The sequence below is a fragment of the Pelobates fuscus genome, chromosome 5, assembly GCF_036172605.1.
Source record: "Pelobates fuscus isolate aPelFus1 chromosome 5, aPelFus1.pri, whole genome shotgun sequence".
Taxonomy (NCBI): Eukaryota; Metazoa; Chordata; class Amphibia; order Anura; family Pelobatidae; genus Pelobates; species Pelobates fuscus.
Genome location: NC_086321.1, coordinates 297,738,083 through 297,756,439, shown reverse-complemented (window position 1 = coordinate 297,756,439; position 18,357 = coordinate 297,738,083). Strand labels below are relative to the sequence as shown.

At 39.6% G+C, this 18,357-nt stretch overlaps 1 protein-coding gene across 4 annotated transcripts in view; it reads left to right on the top strand.

The window, feature by feature from the left end:
- The window catches only part of LOC134611529 (transducin-like enhancer protein 1), an 87,562-nt gene that overhangs the window by 6,701 nt on the left and 62,504 nt on the right, over positions 1-18,357 (top strand). For all 4 annotated transcript variants that reach the window (XM_063455483.1, XM_063455480.1, XM_063455482.1 and 1 more), the window contains exons 3-4: positions 15,192-15,319; positions 16,919-16,982. In XM_063455483.1, coding sequence (XP_063311553.1) covers positions 15,192-15,319; positions 16,919-16,982 — 192 coding nt within the window. The remainder of the gene's footprint in view (positions 1-15,191; positions 15,320-16,918; positions 16,983-18,357) is intronic.

The window sequence follows — 18,357 nt, the reverse complement described above, 5'->3', positions numbered from 1 at the left end:
GCTTTTGCCTGCCAGGGAGATCATTTCATCTATTGCTTAAAACAGAAGTAATTTTAGCACAAATTTGACATAAGGCAGCCTGGAACAGTCTCCTACTATCATGACCACTTCAGATCACTTAACTAGCCATGGTGTTTGGAGTAATCCTTTTTTTTTGTTTAAAGCTACCTATGCATGCACTAGTTGTTATGGTGCCAGGCTGCTCCCTTAACCCCTTAATGATGAATGACGAACCCGGTCCGTCATGCCGGGGATGCACTTAAAGGATCACTATAGGGTCAGGAACACAGCGTCGCAGATGCGCCTATAGTGGCTGTTCTGAAGACAGCCAATAGAGGCTGGATTAACCTCAAATGTAAACAGAAGTTTCTCTTAAACTGTTATGTTTACATGTGAAGAGTTAAAACCTGAAGGACCTGGCACCCAGTCCACTTCATTGAGCTGAAGTGGTCTGTGTGATTAGAGTTTCCCTTTAAATAGAAATTAACCCCTTCCCTGCCAATTGATCACGCTCTACAGTGAACAATTAGCATGGACTTCATTTTACTGTGATATGATTTATTTTTATTTCTATTTTTTTTTTTACCCCTGAGGGTCAACTTTTCAGGGGTTAAATTGTATTTTATTAATTATATTAAAATTATATATTTTTAGCTTAATGGGGTGGGTGGAAGTTAGTGGGGAATTTTGTGTTAGGCTAGCTAGGGGTTAACGTAATAAAATAAAAATGAAAATGTTTTAATAACGTTTAAAGGATCACTATAGGGTCAGGAACACAAATGTATTCCTGACCCTATAGTGTTAAAACCACCATCTAGACCCCTGGGCCCCTCATGCCTCCCAAAAAATAGTTAAATCTTACTTGCGTTCAAGCCTGAAGCTGTAGCTCTGCATGCTGTTTGACTCAGAAAAGTCAATAGTCAAAACCTGTCTGCTGACATCATCAGAAGTGGTGGCCTGATCCAATAACAATGCATCCTCATAGGATTGGCTGAGACTGACAAGGAGGCATATCAGGGGCAGAGTCAGCACAATTCAAACACCGCCCTGGCCAATCAGCATCTCCTCAGAGATGAATTAAATCAATGAACCTCTATGAGGAAAGTTCAGCGTTTGCATGCAGAGGGAGGAGACACTAAATGTTTGGATGCATTTTAGGCAGCCATGACCCAGGATGGATCTCTAGCAGCCATCTGAGGAGTGGCCAGTGAAGTTAGCACTAGGCTCTAATGTAAACACTATATTTTATCTGAAAAGACAGTGTTTGCAGCAAAAAGCTTGAAGATAATGATTCTACTCACCAGAACAAATTCAATAAGCTGTAGTTGTTCTGCTGACTATATAGTGTGCCTTTACAAAAAATCTTACCCACCTTTACCCACTCCTAATAAAAATTAACTCATTCTCTGCCATTAGTGATCAAAATACAGATCACAGTATTATAAAAATGTGAAATGTGCAAAAAAAAATAGTTTTAAAAAGTAAGAAAATACATTTAAAATGCTCATTACCACTACACCTGGAACAATCTAGAGAAAAAAATGATCCCACGCTAAAGTTCACAATTTGCCTTTTGAATTACCCGGGGTGTATCCTTTAATAAATAGTATGGGTTTGTGGGGAAGTTTGAATAAACAACCAGCTAAACTACTCCAAAATGGAACATGGACACAGCGTAAAAAACTTCAACGTTAGAAATCAACTAAATGGCTGCTTCTCAAATGTGCCCCTTCAGCATCCACATATACCTGACAAAGGTACATACAGGGGTATTACTGTACTCAGACGACATAGCTGAGCAACATATGAAGTATTATACAGTTGTAGCACACATACGGTTTGCAAAATATACTGTGCAAACTCACTTTGTGTGTCAAAAAGGCAGAAAAAATGCTTATTACTACTAGACTTGTTACAAGCTAGCCGAAAAATGATCCCACGCTAAAGTTCAAAATATGCCTTTTGAAATACCCTGGGATGTCTTCTTTAAGAAATGGTATGCCTTTATGGTGTAGTTGGAATATGTAGCCTACTCAAGTGCTCCAAAGTGGGACATGGACGCATCAAAACCCTCCATGAAAACTCAAACTTAAAAACCTGAACTTGTCACGTCTTTTACAGCACTGTAACTTCACAAAATAGTGTCTGTCATTGGGCATTTTGTTTTACTCAAAGATGTAACTTAGCATAATTTGGTGTTTTTTATGACAGTGGTACGTATCAAGTGTAAGGAATACTCAGCAAAAATGCAACATATATGTAAAAATGACATTTTTTTTTTTTCCCCCTCACCACAAACATTGACAGAAATTGGTGAAAAAATGGTGACAAGTTAAGGCACAATATACACCATATAAGATACCCTGGGGTGTCTGATTTTTCAAATAAAAAAGCCCATTATGGGGTTATTTGAACATTCACACTGTTATAATACCCTAAAATGAGACATAGGCCGGTCAAATCCATCTACGAAAATATAGAAACTGAAATAGCCTTGTCTAATAGCACACATCAGCTTTATGGAATATACATTACAAAAACCTTATGTGTATATGCCAAAGTAAAGAAAAAAACACAATTTTACTCCAGTATTTAGCAGAGATTGGCAATGAAATGGCTACGTAACAAGTGTCAAACGAACCTTGGGTAAATAGCCTGTGATGTATACTTTTGTGTGGAAATTTATTTTTTCTGTGATGGCTACTAAACCTGCAAGACAAACATACATTTTTTTTTTTTTTTTTTTATTTGGCATTTTTAATATAAGTAATCAGAATGTATATGTGACATCAAATTAAAGCCCTGTTTGCCCTCTAAAAAACGGTATATAATGACAGAGATGCAAATTGCGTTTGAACACAAACCGCAAAAGATGCAAAAATGGCTTGTGTTCTTAAGGGGTTAATGTAACAAAACCGTTTGACAACTTGTACATGGAGGAGACCTGACCACTACAGAGCGCTGTAGTGAATAGGGTGCTTGGAATGTTTCTTTATATTAAATGCGTTACGGGAGGAGGTTAGTACAAGTTATAGGTAATTTTTCAATGTTTTGTTCAGTGTAATTTCCAATGAAGTGACAGTTCCCCTTAACCACGGCTATGGTTAGAATGATATATGGTGTTAGAATCAGATTTGTTTGTAATGTTACGGGAAATTTAAGTTCAGGTTTTAGTAATGATGATGGGTGGGAAGTTACTTTTAGTAAATCTCTCTTAATGAGGTTGTCTGGGTGAGTACAATAGATCCCTGCAGGCTTTTTCATGTAAACACTGTATTTTCAGAGAAAATAGTGTTTATTTTGGAACCTAGGAACACCTCCAGTGGTAGTCACTCAGATGGCCACCAGAGAGACTTCCTAGTTAAGTCCTGCCTGATGCGAAATTCTCACGTTTGACATCTTCACTTTTAGCTTAAGACATCAAATGTGCTATCAGGACACAGGAGGCACTATGAACGCGCCTGCTGTGTCCTGTAGTAACACTGGAGATTGTCAGCAGTCAGAGCCGACAGTGTGGGAGATTAGGATCTCCTGCACACAGTGTCCTTGGCTCTGGCTGACGGGCAGAAGACCGAGCAGGAAGATGCAGAGATCTACTGACTTCAAACTGTAAGTAAACTTGTTTTAAATATGAGAAAGGGGGACATAAGTGACATAGTGAGAGACCGAGATGGGGTGAGTTAGATAGCGATCTCTACATATAGTGTCTATACAACACACAAACTTTATATATAGTGTGTAAATACATTATATTGTCTGTAGTGTAGTGGATGCTGCCTTCGGGGATAGCGGCGGAGGGCATAGACTGCGAGCTGACAGCTCAGCTCGCGAACGCGCATGCCGCGCATATACACAGTGAAGTACTCAATTCTAAATCCTAGTGGCATTTGTTTCAATGCTCCTTTCTGATGAGCCAGCTGATTGATGGGGCGCCATGCCGCACATGCGCAAATAAGAATGATGACGCTTCTATGAGAGAAGTGTTTGAGCCCTTTAAAAATCGTCATTATTTCAGAAAAACTGGCACAGCCAGCGGAGGATCTTAGCGCTGGAACTGAGGTAAGTTTTTATTTTATTTTTAGTTGCATTATAAATGAAAAATTTGGGGATAATACTAAACATTAGGAAGAAGGCTTGGGGACATAAAACTTGAGTTTTACTATTGACTATAGTGGTCCTTTAATGGATGTAACTAGTACAGATTAGAGTGTGTGGTTGGGAGGGGAGGTAGTTAGGCTAGTCTTTAAAGGGACACTATAGGCACCTAGACCACTAAAGCTCATTGAAGTTGTCTTGGTGCAGTGACCCCGTCTCCTTTACCCAGCAATTTTAATGTGGCGGCCACTCGGTAGGGACATGAGTCTCACTGCCAAGGATGTCCTACCCCTTCCCAGGATCTGTCAGCGCCGTCTTCTGTGATTATAGCAGGATGGAGTGATATAGCTTTCCCTCTCCCTCCCCCCCCCCCCCCCCCCCCAGACATTAGCAGAGGGTTAATGCTGTGGGTAGACTTGGTTTATTCAGGGCAGGGTACACAAACTTTATACACAGAACCCCAGCATGGGGTTTCCATACAATGAAATACAAAGCCCCTCTCAAGCGTCCCTGTGTCTGGGAGATAATTGAGTCAAAGACCAGTAACCCCATTATCTCCACCCAGAAAATACCCCAAAACCACACTTAATTTCCACTCGAACACCACAAGTCTTATTGTCTGGATCCGAGCGCCCAAGTTGTCCAAATAGTGCTTGGATCCGTTCGGTGGAACAGAATAGCCATCCAGGTAATGTTTTGACCGGCTGGCCACGAAGTTGTAGCCCAAAACAGTTCCATGATGAAATAGGCTGCGCCTGGTTTACTTTTGGGAGTTCCTGTGTGCATAAAACCAAATGCTCCCCCCTGACTCTAGGGAGCGAAAATTCCTCTTGTTTATATAAGTATTTTTCCCGAAAAGTGCTCTCCTGGCTTATTTGGGGGAGAAGCAGGTGGCGGTGGCAGTACCGGTGCCTGCATTTGCGAGACAAAATGCCCGCCATTCCACCCAACATGTCCGTTCGCTCATACGAATGGCGGTCATCCAGAAGAGCACTTAAGTTAATGGTTTCTATGAATTTAATGAGCCAGGGGGTGGTCTGGGTTCGGGAGATATAACAGGGAAAACCGGGGTATTCGTTTGGTAACCGAACAACCAGTGTTATAACTGAAATGGAAAGTTCTGTCACAGTTTATTATTACAGTTTCTGAGATACTGCAATAATTGCATTGCAGGGTTAAGACTGCCTCTAGTGGCTGTCAATGAGACAGCCACTAGAGACACTTCCTGCTTGCTAGGAGACTTTTGGTCTACACTGATTTTAACATGGGACATAAACATGCCAAATACAATACTTATTGTTTAAATATTCTTCCAGACTCTCTTCAAATTTGAAAATAAGGCCAGGTTCTACTAGATTTAAGGAGGGGAGGAATAAACGTTTGTGCTTCTGACCCTATAGTGTAACTTCAATAAAATGTTAATCAAACTATTCCTCTGTAACCCCCTTTTACATACACTGAACAACGCACCGAGCACACTCCAGAAATTCTCAAGCGTCCTGCATTAACTATACACTACACTTAAGTTGAATTTTCTATAATAATTATGGTATCGGTTGACTTAAAGAATATGGAATGACCACCAGTAACAGCAATTCCACATTTATTGGAATATTGAAGACTGAGGCTTTCTGAAAAACATTGTGCTTCAGGAAGGGTGTGGGAGTGCGTTACAGATAATGGTGCAGTCAATTGGGTGAGCATTATTCCTCTCATGAGTTTTTGAACCACATAAATAACATACGATAGATAACACAAAGTTATGAGAATTCAAAGAGAATTTCAAATTTTAAAGGACCACTATAGTGCCCTGAGGGTGCCCCCACCCTCAGGGACCCCCTCCCGCCGGGCTCTGGGGAGAGCAAAGGGGTTAAAACTTACTTTTCTCCAGTGCCGGGCGGGAAGCTCTTCTCCGATCCTCCTCCTCTCCTCCCATTCGGCTGAATGCGCACGTGCGGCATGAGCTGCACGCTCATTCAGCCGGTCTCATAGGAAAGCATCATCAATGCTTTCCTATGGACGCTTGCGTGCTCTCACTGTGATTTTCACAGTGAGAATCACGCAAGCGCCTCTAGCGGCTGTCAATGAGACGGCCACTAGAGGCTTTGAGGGCTGGATTAACCCATTTATAAACATAGCAGTTTCCCTGAAACTGCTATGTTTATAAAAAAAAAATGGGTTAACCCTAGCTGGACCTGGCACCCAGACCACTTCATTAAGCTGAAGTGGTCTGGGTGCCTAGAGTGGTCCTTTAATGTCAAAATACCTGAACTGGAAACATTCTCTAAGTCAGGCATGCTTTCAGTTTGGCTACTCTAATCGCTCTGAATTCTCGCTTTAGTAAATAGACAAAACATTCCTGAGACTTGACAAATTCAGCCATCTATTCCCCCACCCCCCAAATCAATTTTTTTTTTCTTAAAGGAGCACTATAGGGTCAGGAACACGAACATATATTTCTGACCCTATAGTGTTACTATGGCCCTCTCTTGCCTCCCTAATAATAATAAAATCTTGCTTGTATTTAATCCTGAAGCTGCTGGCTCTGCACATTTCTGGCTCAGAATAGCAGCTGTCTGCTGACATCATCAGAGGTGTTCTTCTGAGCCAATCACAATGCCTCCCCATAGGATTGGCTGAGACTGAAGAAGGCAGATCAGAGGCAGAGTCAGCACAAGTCAAACACAGCCCTGGCCAATTATCATCTCCTCATAGAGATGAATTGAATCAATGAATCTCTATGAGGAAAGTTCAGTGGGAGGAGACACTGAATGTTTGGATGCATTGAAGTTAGCACTAGGCTATAATGTAAAGTTTACAGCAAAAAGCCTGAAGGTTATGATTCTACTAACCAGAACAAATGCAATACGCTGTAGTTGTTCTGGTGACTATAGTGTCCCTTTAAAGATATTTATAAGTTCACTAACAAAACAATAATGAATGATAAATACTAGTTTAGCAATCAATATGGTGTAATGTAAAAACAGAATGTGTTGGGTAATGGTTCACAAAAAGGTCAATCTTAACCCATGAGCTGATGGAGAGGACACTAAATTAATAAACCAAAGAGGGAATGTAATAAAGACACGGAAGAGGGGTGTCGGGTAAGAAAAAGAACACTAGTAAAGCTCCAAACCAGGGAGCCCAATCAAACTACAGGGTCCAAAGTTTGTAGAAGGAAGACATATTCTGATAAATAAGCATATTATCCTTTTATAGGACCACTAAAGTCACCCAGAGCACTTAAATGAAGTGGTCTGGGTGCAGTTTTAACCCTGAAATGTTAAACCTTGCTATTTAGTAACTCAATGGCTACATCACTGTGGTCCAACAAGTTTACAGAACCAATGCTAGAATGGACACAATGATGGGAGACTAAAAAGGCATCACTCCTGGAGTAGGGCTTATGAGATGAGGAATAAAGAGAAGTTTCTGTCAGAGGTGTAAAGTCATCCATATGTCAACTTAATAATGTTTCTTGAAAATAAAAAGCATGCTTTGTCAATTCCAGCCAAATCTGGAGTATGGGGGCCTTCAGATTTGAGAATCATCTATTTTTATGTTTTGATGCTTTTATAGACCGCACACATTGTGGCTATAGTTTTTAAATCCAGAATTTATGATATTTCCAAAGTTTTCACTTTTCTATCACTCATATCCCATAAAGTGTAAGAATGCAAAATAATTTTTGCATTAATGTATACATGGGTAACGTTGGAAGAAAATTATTCTTAATGCAATGCAGAGTGTCTGATGGAAATGCTGTTCAGTGTCACTGTATCTCACCTCCTCATACAACTTCAGCACCTGCCTCCAAAACTGCATCAATGTAACCTTCAAGTGCATGCATGAGGAATATTATACATATCTGAATGAAAGATCACAGGAGGTGACTTGTGTGCATTAAAGCGGCACTGTCATGACCGCATCCTTTTTTTTATTTATTGGAAAAAAAATTAAACCCCCCCCCCCCAAACTCCACTACATCTAATTGCTCCCCTAGTCACCCCAAAAATTCCCCTACACCCCCATATTACCTATCTTTTAATCTTTATTTTGTGCTTGGACCTAGGCCTTTGGCGCTGCCACTTTTGTGTGGGCAGATGAAGGCCCTGTGGGACACGTCATCTGCCCACACTAGATAGTGCTGTAAAATTCCCGCTCATGCCCATTCGCTATTGTCTAAAATTCGGATGTGAATTTTGTCCATTCATTCGTCAAGAAGACTAATGAATAGATATGTCAGACGAACAAACACTGAATGCCAGTGTTCGTTCCGTTTATTACAAGGAGGGTGCTACCGGCGCCCAGCTCCCTCCTAGTAATATGTAAAAATAGAAGCGTCAGAAAGCAGTGCTCCCGGTCATTTCCTAAGCATGTCCTCCCTCACTCCATGGGGGTCAATATGACCCCCATATTAGCATACGGGAGATTAAAATCTCCTGAATGCCTCTACTCGCTATGCTGTGTGTAGGGGCATGTCTACTCAACCTGTGGCTGCTCACTGTTAAAAAGCTCCCCCCCCCCCCCTTAATAACTGTCCCTCATTGTGGGGCATCTATTAACAAGCAGGGCGGACATAGTGTCCCACGTGAGTGGGGGCTATTCAACTAAACTGGGGATATAGGGTCCCCCTCTGGCCCCCACCCATGAGCGGGGGATGAGGGCATCTAAATTACAATAAGGGGGAACCTATTGTGCCCCAACCCATGAGTGGTGACCCTAAAAGTCAATTGGGGGGGGAGACCTATTGTCCCCCACCCTTGAGCGGTGAATGGGGACCCCTAAATTACAATAAGGGGGACCTTTTGTCCTCCTCGGCCCCCACCCGTGGACGACAGGTGGGGGCTAAATTAAAAAATACCCCCCACCCAAAAAAATAAGCCCTACCTACCCCCCGCACACTAAAAATAGTGTGGTAGGAACAATAAAACTACCTGTAAATAAAAAAAAAGCAGATTAAAATCCATTAAGCATGTCGAACTTACAAAATAAATAAAGACCCGAGTGCAAAAAAAACATGGCGAAAAAAATAAATCCTGACGCTAAAATTTTTCTAAAAAAATAAATTACAAATATCTTCAGCCAGCGATGGCTCTGTGCTGTCTGAGCTCCTCATGGTGGGGAAAGGCTTATAAAGAGAGTGCTCTGATAGGTAAGTAGTGAACCTTACCTGATTGTAAGGCTCATTACTTACCTATCAGAGCACTCTTTTATAAGCCTTTCCCTGCCATGAGATGCTCAGTCTGCGCAGTGCCACCACTGGGTGAAGATGGATTTATTTTTGAAGCGTCGGGATAGTTCTCATTCTGTTAGGGTGAAATTCTGTAGTATCGCTGGCGTTCTGACTTAATGACAGGACGTTTTGGAATACTGAAAGCAGGCATCGTGAGATCACGGAAGAAAGGGTCAGTATTGTGGGAAAATTTCTCTGACCCACATGAAGTGGGTCAGAGCTGGTCAGGCGTAGGAAAAATACATAAGACAAAGTAGTGCCTAGAAAACTAGATACTTGAAATCGAGAGAAATCTCAATGTATCCTTCCTGGTAAAATATTTTATAAATAAGAAACTGAGAACAGATCCTGATAGAGAGAGAGAAGAGGAAGCGATAAGGTAAGTTCGGCATGACAGTTCAGTTTTAAAGGGACACTATATAGTCACCAGAACAACAACAGCTTATTGAATTTGTTCTGGTGAGCAGAATCATACTCTTCAGGCTGTTTGCTGTAAACACTCTTTTCAGAGAAAATGCATTGTTTACATTACAGCCTAGTGCTAACTTTACTGGCCACTCCTCGGATGTTTGTTAGAGATCCTTTCTGGGTCATGGCTGCCTAAAATGCATCCAAACATTCAGTGTCTCCACCCTCTGCATGCAGACACTGAACTTTCCTCATAGAGATTCATTGATTCAATTCATCTCTATGAGGAGATGCTGATTGGCCAGGGCTGTGTTTGAATTGTGCTGGCTCTGCCCATGATCTGCCTCTTTGTCAGTCTCAGCCAATTCTATGGGGAAGCATTGTGATTGGATCAGGCTACCACTTCTGCTGATGTCAGCAGGCAGTGGGTAGGTCTAAATGAAACAGTGACAAAGCAAGCCGCCCCAGACTTGAATACAAGTAAGATTTTACTATATTTAGGGAGGAAAGAGGGGGCCAGGGTGGCTAGATGGTAGTTTTAACACTTTAGGGTCAGGAATACATGTTTGTGTTCGTGACCCTATAATGCTCCTTTAAATGTACCATGCCTATGATATCAGCTGTAAATGTTTGGATGGATTTAAAAGCTAAGGCAAAATAGCTATTTTTAGTATGAGTTTTATATGTAAGTTAAAGGAACACTATAGTCACCTAAACTACTTTAGCTAAATAAAGCAGTTTTAGTGTATAGATCATTCCCCTGCAATTTCACTGCTCAATTCACTGTCATTTAGGAGTTAAATCACTTTTTCTGTTTATGCAGCCCTAGCCACACCTCCCCTGGCTATGATTGACAGAGCCTGCATGGAAAAAAAAACTGGTTTCACTTGCAAACAGATGTAATTTACCTTAAACAATTGTATCTCAATCTCTAAATTGAACTTTAATCACATACAGGAGGCTCTTGCAGGGTCTAGCAAACTGTTAACATAGCAGGGGATAAGAAAATCTTAATTAAACAGAACTTGCAATAAAGAAAGCCTAAATAGGGCTCTCTTTACAGGAAGTGTTTATGGACGGCTGTGCAAGTCACATGCAGGGAGGTGTGACTAGGGTTCATAAACAAAGAGACAAAAAAAGTAATGAGGAGAGCTCCTCGTGGAAACAGGGTACTTCTCACAACTACTACCCCCAATTATAGTATCACATATATATATATATATATATATAGCTTAAAAAACTTTATTGAAACAAAAATATACTTAACATCTCCCACACATATAAAAAAAACACTATCACCCTTAATAATAGAGATTAAAAGACTGAAGACTGTGAATCTAGCTGGCAAAACATCACCCTTGTATATAGAAGAGTGTATCAGAGAATACTATTGAGTATCTATATGAAACATCTGATCACAGTTGCAAATGTTAAGAAAGCTATTGCAAAAGTTCCCCAAGGAGATCCAGCCTATCCGTAGTTAATTATCGCCAAAGAACAGCATTATGCCTTCCCCTAATGAATCAAAAAGGGAGAAATGAACCTAAGTAGCCTCTATAAAGTCCAAAAAAAATCCCTGTTGTTGGTTTAAATATGAATATAAGCTTCCAATAGTGAAAAGACTTGATGTGTCTAATTGGTCAAACAGAGATTAAATCGAAAGGACAGGGAGATGAGAGAGAGAGAGAGAGAGAGAGAGGAAACAAAACAGTTTGAAAAAACTTAGTCTAGGCAGAGTCCAAAGTAAAAGAGGGAACTCTGTCACCACACAGGCTCATATACCAATAAGGGGTATCCAGCAAACTGTCAATTCAGTCAATAGAAAAAATAATAATAAATGAAAAAAGTCATCAAATCATTACTAAGTAGTATGTCAAATAAGTCGCCCAACGCGCGTTTCGGCGGTCTAACCGCCTTTTTCATGGGCAAGTAATGGAGATGTACCTCTCTCCCCTCACTTTTTAAATACTGCCAATCCCTCCTACCTGTCCACAGGGGGAGGGGTTCGGTCGCGTCCGCCAAACAGGTGCTCATAGTTACAGCTGGGGAAACGAGGAATGTGTGATTGCCACCCACAAGTGCGCATGTCCGCATCAGACTACGGATGCATGCGCAAGAACTTTAAACTCGGACTTAGCGAGTGAAGTAGAAACAGATCTTCATGCATCAGGGAGTAAACTTCACCATATAAGTGCATCAAGGGATCAGGCTTAGATGTAACACTATTCAGAAGGCTAGGTGTAAGATTACTATTCCTGGTCAAATGTTATAAACAAGTGTGTATCTCCTATTTCAATAGGAAAACTTTAATACATAATCAATTACCTTCCAAAAATATTAAATAAAAAACGGGACGAGTTTTATCCCTCATCTATTAGATGTTAGTGGTAGAGTCAAATCTGTATAATCTTATCCACACTGTCTGCACACATATCCTTTAGTGGCGTGTATATATAAGGGGAAGAAGAGGAATAATTAAAGAAATAAAAAATAATATTGGTAATAAAATCGTTTTCATCAATCAGAAAAATTATAGCAAATAAATAAATTAAAAACAGAGTGGTATATACATGAAGAATAGGCAGGGTTCAGAGAAGGGGACCTCAAAATCAGGACCCTCGTGCATTCAATTAGATAAATAAATAGGGCACTCAAGAATAAGGGAGGGGAACCTCACTAATGGGATCCTCGTACAGTCAAATAAATGGGGCAAAAGAAAAACCCTCATTTAGACCCCGGGGTTGAAGTGTCTTTAATTTATATATCCATTTAGACTCTCTCTGTCTCAAGATCCTATCAAAATCTCCACGCCCTGGGTTCTTCTTCACTAATGCCAAGCCACAGAACCCAAGATTATTGGAGTCACCATGGTGGTGTTCTTTAAGGTGTCTTGAGATAGGTGTTTCCAAGCGGACCTTACATGTTCCATAATTCTCTCGTTGAAGGCCCTGAAGGTCTTACCCACATATTTGTGTCCACAGGAGCATGACAGCAGGTATACCAGGCCCTTAGTATTACAATTGAAAAAGTTCTTTATCTTTATAGAGTCTTGTCCTATGTATCTAGAGGATCAAAAACTGTGAGTGACAGCATAGGACAAGACTCTATAAAGATAAAGAACTTTTTCAATTGTAATACTAAGGGCCTGGTATACCTGCTGTCATGCTCCTGTGGACAAAAATATGTGGGTAAGACCTTCAGGGCCTTCAAAGAGAGAATTATGGAACATGTAAGGTCCCCAAGGAACCGCTTGGAAACACCTATCTCAAGACACCTTAAAGAACACCACCATGGTGACTCCAATAATCTTAGGTTCTGTGACTTGGAATTAGTGAAGAGGAACCCAAGGCGTGGAGATTTTGATAGGATCTTGAGACAGTCTAAATGGATATATAAATTAAAGACACTTCAACCCCGGGGTCTAAATGAGGGTTTTTCTTTTGCCCCATTTATTTGACTGTACGAGGATCCCATTTGTGAGGTTCCCCTCCCTTATTCTTGAGTGCCCTATTTATTTATTTATCTAATTGAATGCACAAGGCTCCTGATTTTGAGGTCCCCTTCTCTGAACCCTGCCTAGTAGTTGTGAGGAGAAATACCCCGTTTCCACGAGGAGCTCTCCTCATTACTTTTTTTGTCTCTTTTTATATATTTAGGGTTATGCCCTGTAACCCTTCTCTTACTTTTTTTTTTTTAAATTCTTTATTTTTGCACACAACAGGTAAGGCAAGAATAATATAACATGAGGCTTGCGCAGAAGCCGGGCTATTAAAAAACACTAAACATTCTTATGCATACAATAATTGACATGAAAAGATATTTCAATCCACTTAATAACTTCCATACAACCTGCCTCCCATCGAGGGTTATGTGTTTTTCAATCTCTGTTTATATTCGTCTGGTAGAGCCAGTGTACATTATCTGTGGTGTCTACGCATAAGCCAATTTGGTGTATACCTTTTATGGGAGAATCAAACGGATTCAGAGTCAAACATAACTGTATTCCCCTTTCTAACCCGGTCCTGGGCCTCTCATGGGTTGCCCCCTATCGAGGAAATTTTGAAAACTTTTAAACTTTGTAAGCCTAATATTAGGTTTGCCATCACTCAATGAAAATCTTAACAGGGTAGCCAAGAGGCTCCGCTGCTCCTTCAAACCCTTTAATCAGGCTAGAGAGAGGAGAGAAAAGAAAATGAAAAGGGTAAAGGAGAAGAGAGAAAGGACAGAGAGAGGTGGGGGGGAACTCCCCCAGAGGAGTAAAAGAAGAGAGGAATAGAGAGAGACAAGGGTGATGCTACCGTTAGCAAAGAAGAAGAGATAAGTGGTGGAGGGGGCCCACCGATAGTGCCAACCCTTCTCTTACTACCTGCCATAGTTCACTTTGGCTGATAGTTTTTTTTCATAAACAAAGGGATTTAACTCCTAAATGGCAGAGGATTGAGCAGTGAGGCTGCAGGGGCATGTTCTATACACCAAAACTGCTTAATTAAGCTAAAGTTGTTCAGGTGACTATAGTGTCCCTTTAAGCAACAGGATAGGTTTGTCTTTTATTTGGGATTGTATCACATTGGTATTTTCCTCACTGGCACCTTAACTTTCCATGTTAGGCAAGATAACTGGATTATAGAGAGCTAAACGTTTCCTATGTGGGAAGTTTGTGGACCAGGTGTATACTTGTCATTTTCCTTTTGCTGAAGTGGAGAGGGGGTCCTAAGCAAATTGAGGTGATGTTAGTAGTGAAGCCAAGGCAGCGAATCTAAACATGAATAAAGCTTAGGACTAGCTCAGACAAACTTTGCCTAGACATAAGACATGTTTTAATTTGAATTTCCTGTCTGCTGTAGAACCATTTCAATTTTTTAGATCTGAATCCTAAAAAGGCATTATCCAGTCTATGCTTCTTCTCCCCACCCAACTCAAATTTTTATACTTTATGTTGGGGTTGTGCATTTCTATAGGATCAATTGAAAACTCTGGATATCCTTTAGAAACAAAATTACTCAGCATGCTGATATGTTTACTTCTGCCCATTTAAACACATGTTTTCAACTCCTGCCCAATGAAGTCTCTGCAACATAAACCTATAGATACAAATATTTGGAAAACTGCATCTTTAAAGGGTCAGACTCCACCCCCTGATGCTGTTCTCTATGGCAGCCCTAGAAGATGGGAGAATCTGGCCTTATGGAAAGAAATAGATTAGGTCCAAAATCAAAATATGGAGCGAAGCAGATCGAGGAAGCTGTAGAACTATGAGACCAAAGTGATTGATGCGCATTATTATTTTCTCTTTCTAACGCAAATGTATTTTTAGTCCTTAACATGCCAATATCATTTTTTAGATATAGAGAGAGATCTCTCCTCCAATAATCTACCTATTAATGTACATAAACAATTGCATATATCTTCATGCTTTCATTTGTGATCTTATTTATTTATATTTTTCTTACAGACACATTTACAGGCATCCGTGGCAGGAGGGGCAACATCGGGACCCCCTCAGAGCCTTAAACTCACCTATCCTGAGACATTGGACAGAATCAAGGAGGAATTCCAGTTTCTTCAGAGTCAATACCACAGGTGAGTTGTTTGTTTTGTAATGATGCAGAGGCCTTTAATTTAGGCACAATGTAGGTGGGTGGGAATGTGATAATTTGAAGGTATAAAGCATATTTTGCGGTGACACTTCACCCACAGGATAAATATGTACTTTAAAATGTAAAGAAACTTTGATCATGTTCTACTTTAGATTTCATTCACTTAACTAATACAAGCATAACTAATGTCCTTTTTGCCAAAGCGGTCTCAGTGAGCTACTCCTATTGCTGCTCCAGCTCAGGTTAATGACTAAGGACAGGTGTCAATCCATATCTGCCAAGTGACCCTATGTAGACCCTATGACCCTCCCATGCGTTCTTCTCTTCGTAATTCACCAAGATGTTGTCTGGTGCAAAAGAGTGGTCATACATACAGATTTAAAGGGAACCTGCAGCTACTTACCATGGTCTCTGCGATCAAATTAGCAAGGATTACCCCTGTAGCAGTGCTGGCTAGAGGGTTTCCATAGCAACCAGAGCACTAGCTGTTTCGCTCTCACAAAACCACACATCACGCTGTAAAGCATACTTGTGACATTGTTAACGGACTAGTATGCCTACTCAGTACAACGTCTAAAGATTAGCAATATTGCTTGCACTGATCTGAGATACAAGGTTCAGAAAACAATTGCAAACCTGGACAGTTATGCTAATCAATGCAGATTATAGACACATCAGAGTTATTTACTTATCTGGAAATGGACTAAGGAGCGGAAATTTATTGGCCAAAGAGTAGAATTTGTGTACACGAACTGCTGTTCTATGGCCTAAGGTTTGCAGCTTCTGTGTCATTTCATAGTCTTGTAAAACAGACCTGAAAGGTGTTTTGTGCAAACAGAAATGTAATCTAATGCAGCCCTTCTTCAAACTCATGACTATAGATAGGGAGTTGGCAAGATGATGAATTTCAACTTTGATTGGCAAGCTGAGCTGTTAATGAAAATATTTTGTAATTTGAAGACAAACTTTCTTCTTCTTGTGTGTGTGTGCATGATTTAAAAAAAATAAAACAAATTAAAAAAATCCTCCATTTTTGTATTGTATGAATGTTGCTATTTCATGAATGTCTGTCTAGAACAGTTCATTGTAATCCTGGGTCATTCCGGAATGCTGATAGGCTTCCAAGCTCTATATTGTCTTTGATGTGGTACTTTCCTGTAGAAAGTGCTTTCACAAAATGTAATTAAACTCTGTCTATGATTCAATAAACTATGCTATAGCAGAGCTTACTTTTCAGGAATTTGTGTGCAATTACGGACCAGATTGTGGAATGATGCATGTAGAATTTATGTTCATGGATAAGGATACAAATCAAAAAGCAGGACGTGTCCCAGCTTGCTTGTGATGTCCTGCTCTCAGCATAGTTTTCTGGATCATTCAGCAATGCTTTTGATACATTGGGCACTTCCTTTGGCCAGAGTGCTAGGTTGGACTACATCTCTCTAGCATACAGCATATGTCCCAACTTACCCTATGACCCTAAATTACTCTTTCTGTGACTCCTAATTTATATGGGTGTCTTAATGATTACTACATTTTAAAATTGTATCTACAATATTCAGCTTGGTTTAATTTTTTGCAGTTTAAAGATGGAGTGTGAGAAACTTGCAACAGAGAAAACTGAAATTCAGCGTCATTATGTCATGGTAAGTCTTCCTGGAAAGCAGCTATTACTTTTGACCAAATTGGTAGGAGTGTATATAGAGGAGGGAACAATACAGTAATTATTTATCTTCTGTTTGGAAGCAGACTTTTTTTGGGGGGGGGGGGGGGGGGGGGCTATATAGATGCAAAATCTGTTACAAATCTTTTTCTAGGTCTAGTGACTTTAGTTCTTTTACAGAATCAATTCCCCACCTTAATTAACAAAACGCCATGCAGGCAATAATAAATATTGGTTCACATATTCTAATTCAAACGCAGGTTTACTTTGTTTTGTTTTACATATATATATATATATATCTCTCAAAATACACTTATAATGAAATCCTATATATGTATATATATATATATATATAGGAAATAAAAGTGTGTGTGTGTGTGTAAAATATAATTGTTTTTTTTAAATTTAGAATATATAATTATAAATGTAAAAACATTTTTAAATATATATTTTATAATTATTCATATCAAGGAAATAAAAACGTGTGTGTGTGTAATTTTTTTTAATTTAGAATTATAGATTATAAATGTAAAAAACTATTATGTGTGTGTGTGTGTGTGTGTGTGTGTGTGTATATATATATATACACACACACACTTTTATTTCCTATACATGTATAATATATTCTAAAATAATTAAAGCATTTTATAATATATTACACATATATAATGCATATATAGGATTTCATTATACGTGTATTTTGAGATGTGTATATATCTCAAAGTACACTTATAATGCAATCATATGCATTATAGATGTATAATATATTCTAAAATTCTTTAATTATTTTATAATCTATTACACATATATAGGAAATAAAATGTGTGTGTGTGTGTATATATATATAGATATGTGTGTGTGTGTGTGTGCGCGTGTGTATGGATGTGGAATATGAGTGTTTCAAAACAGTAAAACGTATCACAACAATATCATCATTGAAACTGCCGTTTGTGTGTGAAAAATGCAAAAACTTCACTTTCGCTGAGATCATCGCTGTGACATGTTCTATGGTTTTAAAACACTAATATTTGTGTTCAGTGAAGTCTCACGAGTAAAACCGTACCCCCCATGTACAGGCTTTATGGTGTTTTGGAAAGTTACAGGGTCAATATAGGTCTGGGTCTATGTTGCCTTTTAAGGCCATATGGTAGCCCAGGAATGTGAATTAACCCTATCATGGCATACCACTTGCAAATGTAGACAACACACTGTATTCAAAATGGGGTATGTCCAGTTTTCTGTAGTAGCCACTTAGTCACAAACACTGGCCAAAGTTAGCATTCATATTCATTTTTGCATTTTCCACACACAAACAAATATAAATACTATCTTTAGCCAGTGTTTGACCAAGTGGCTAC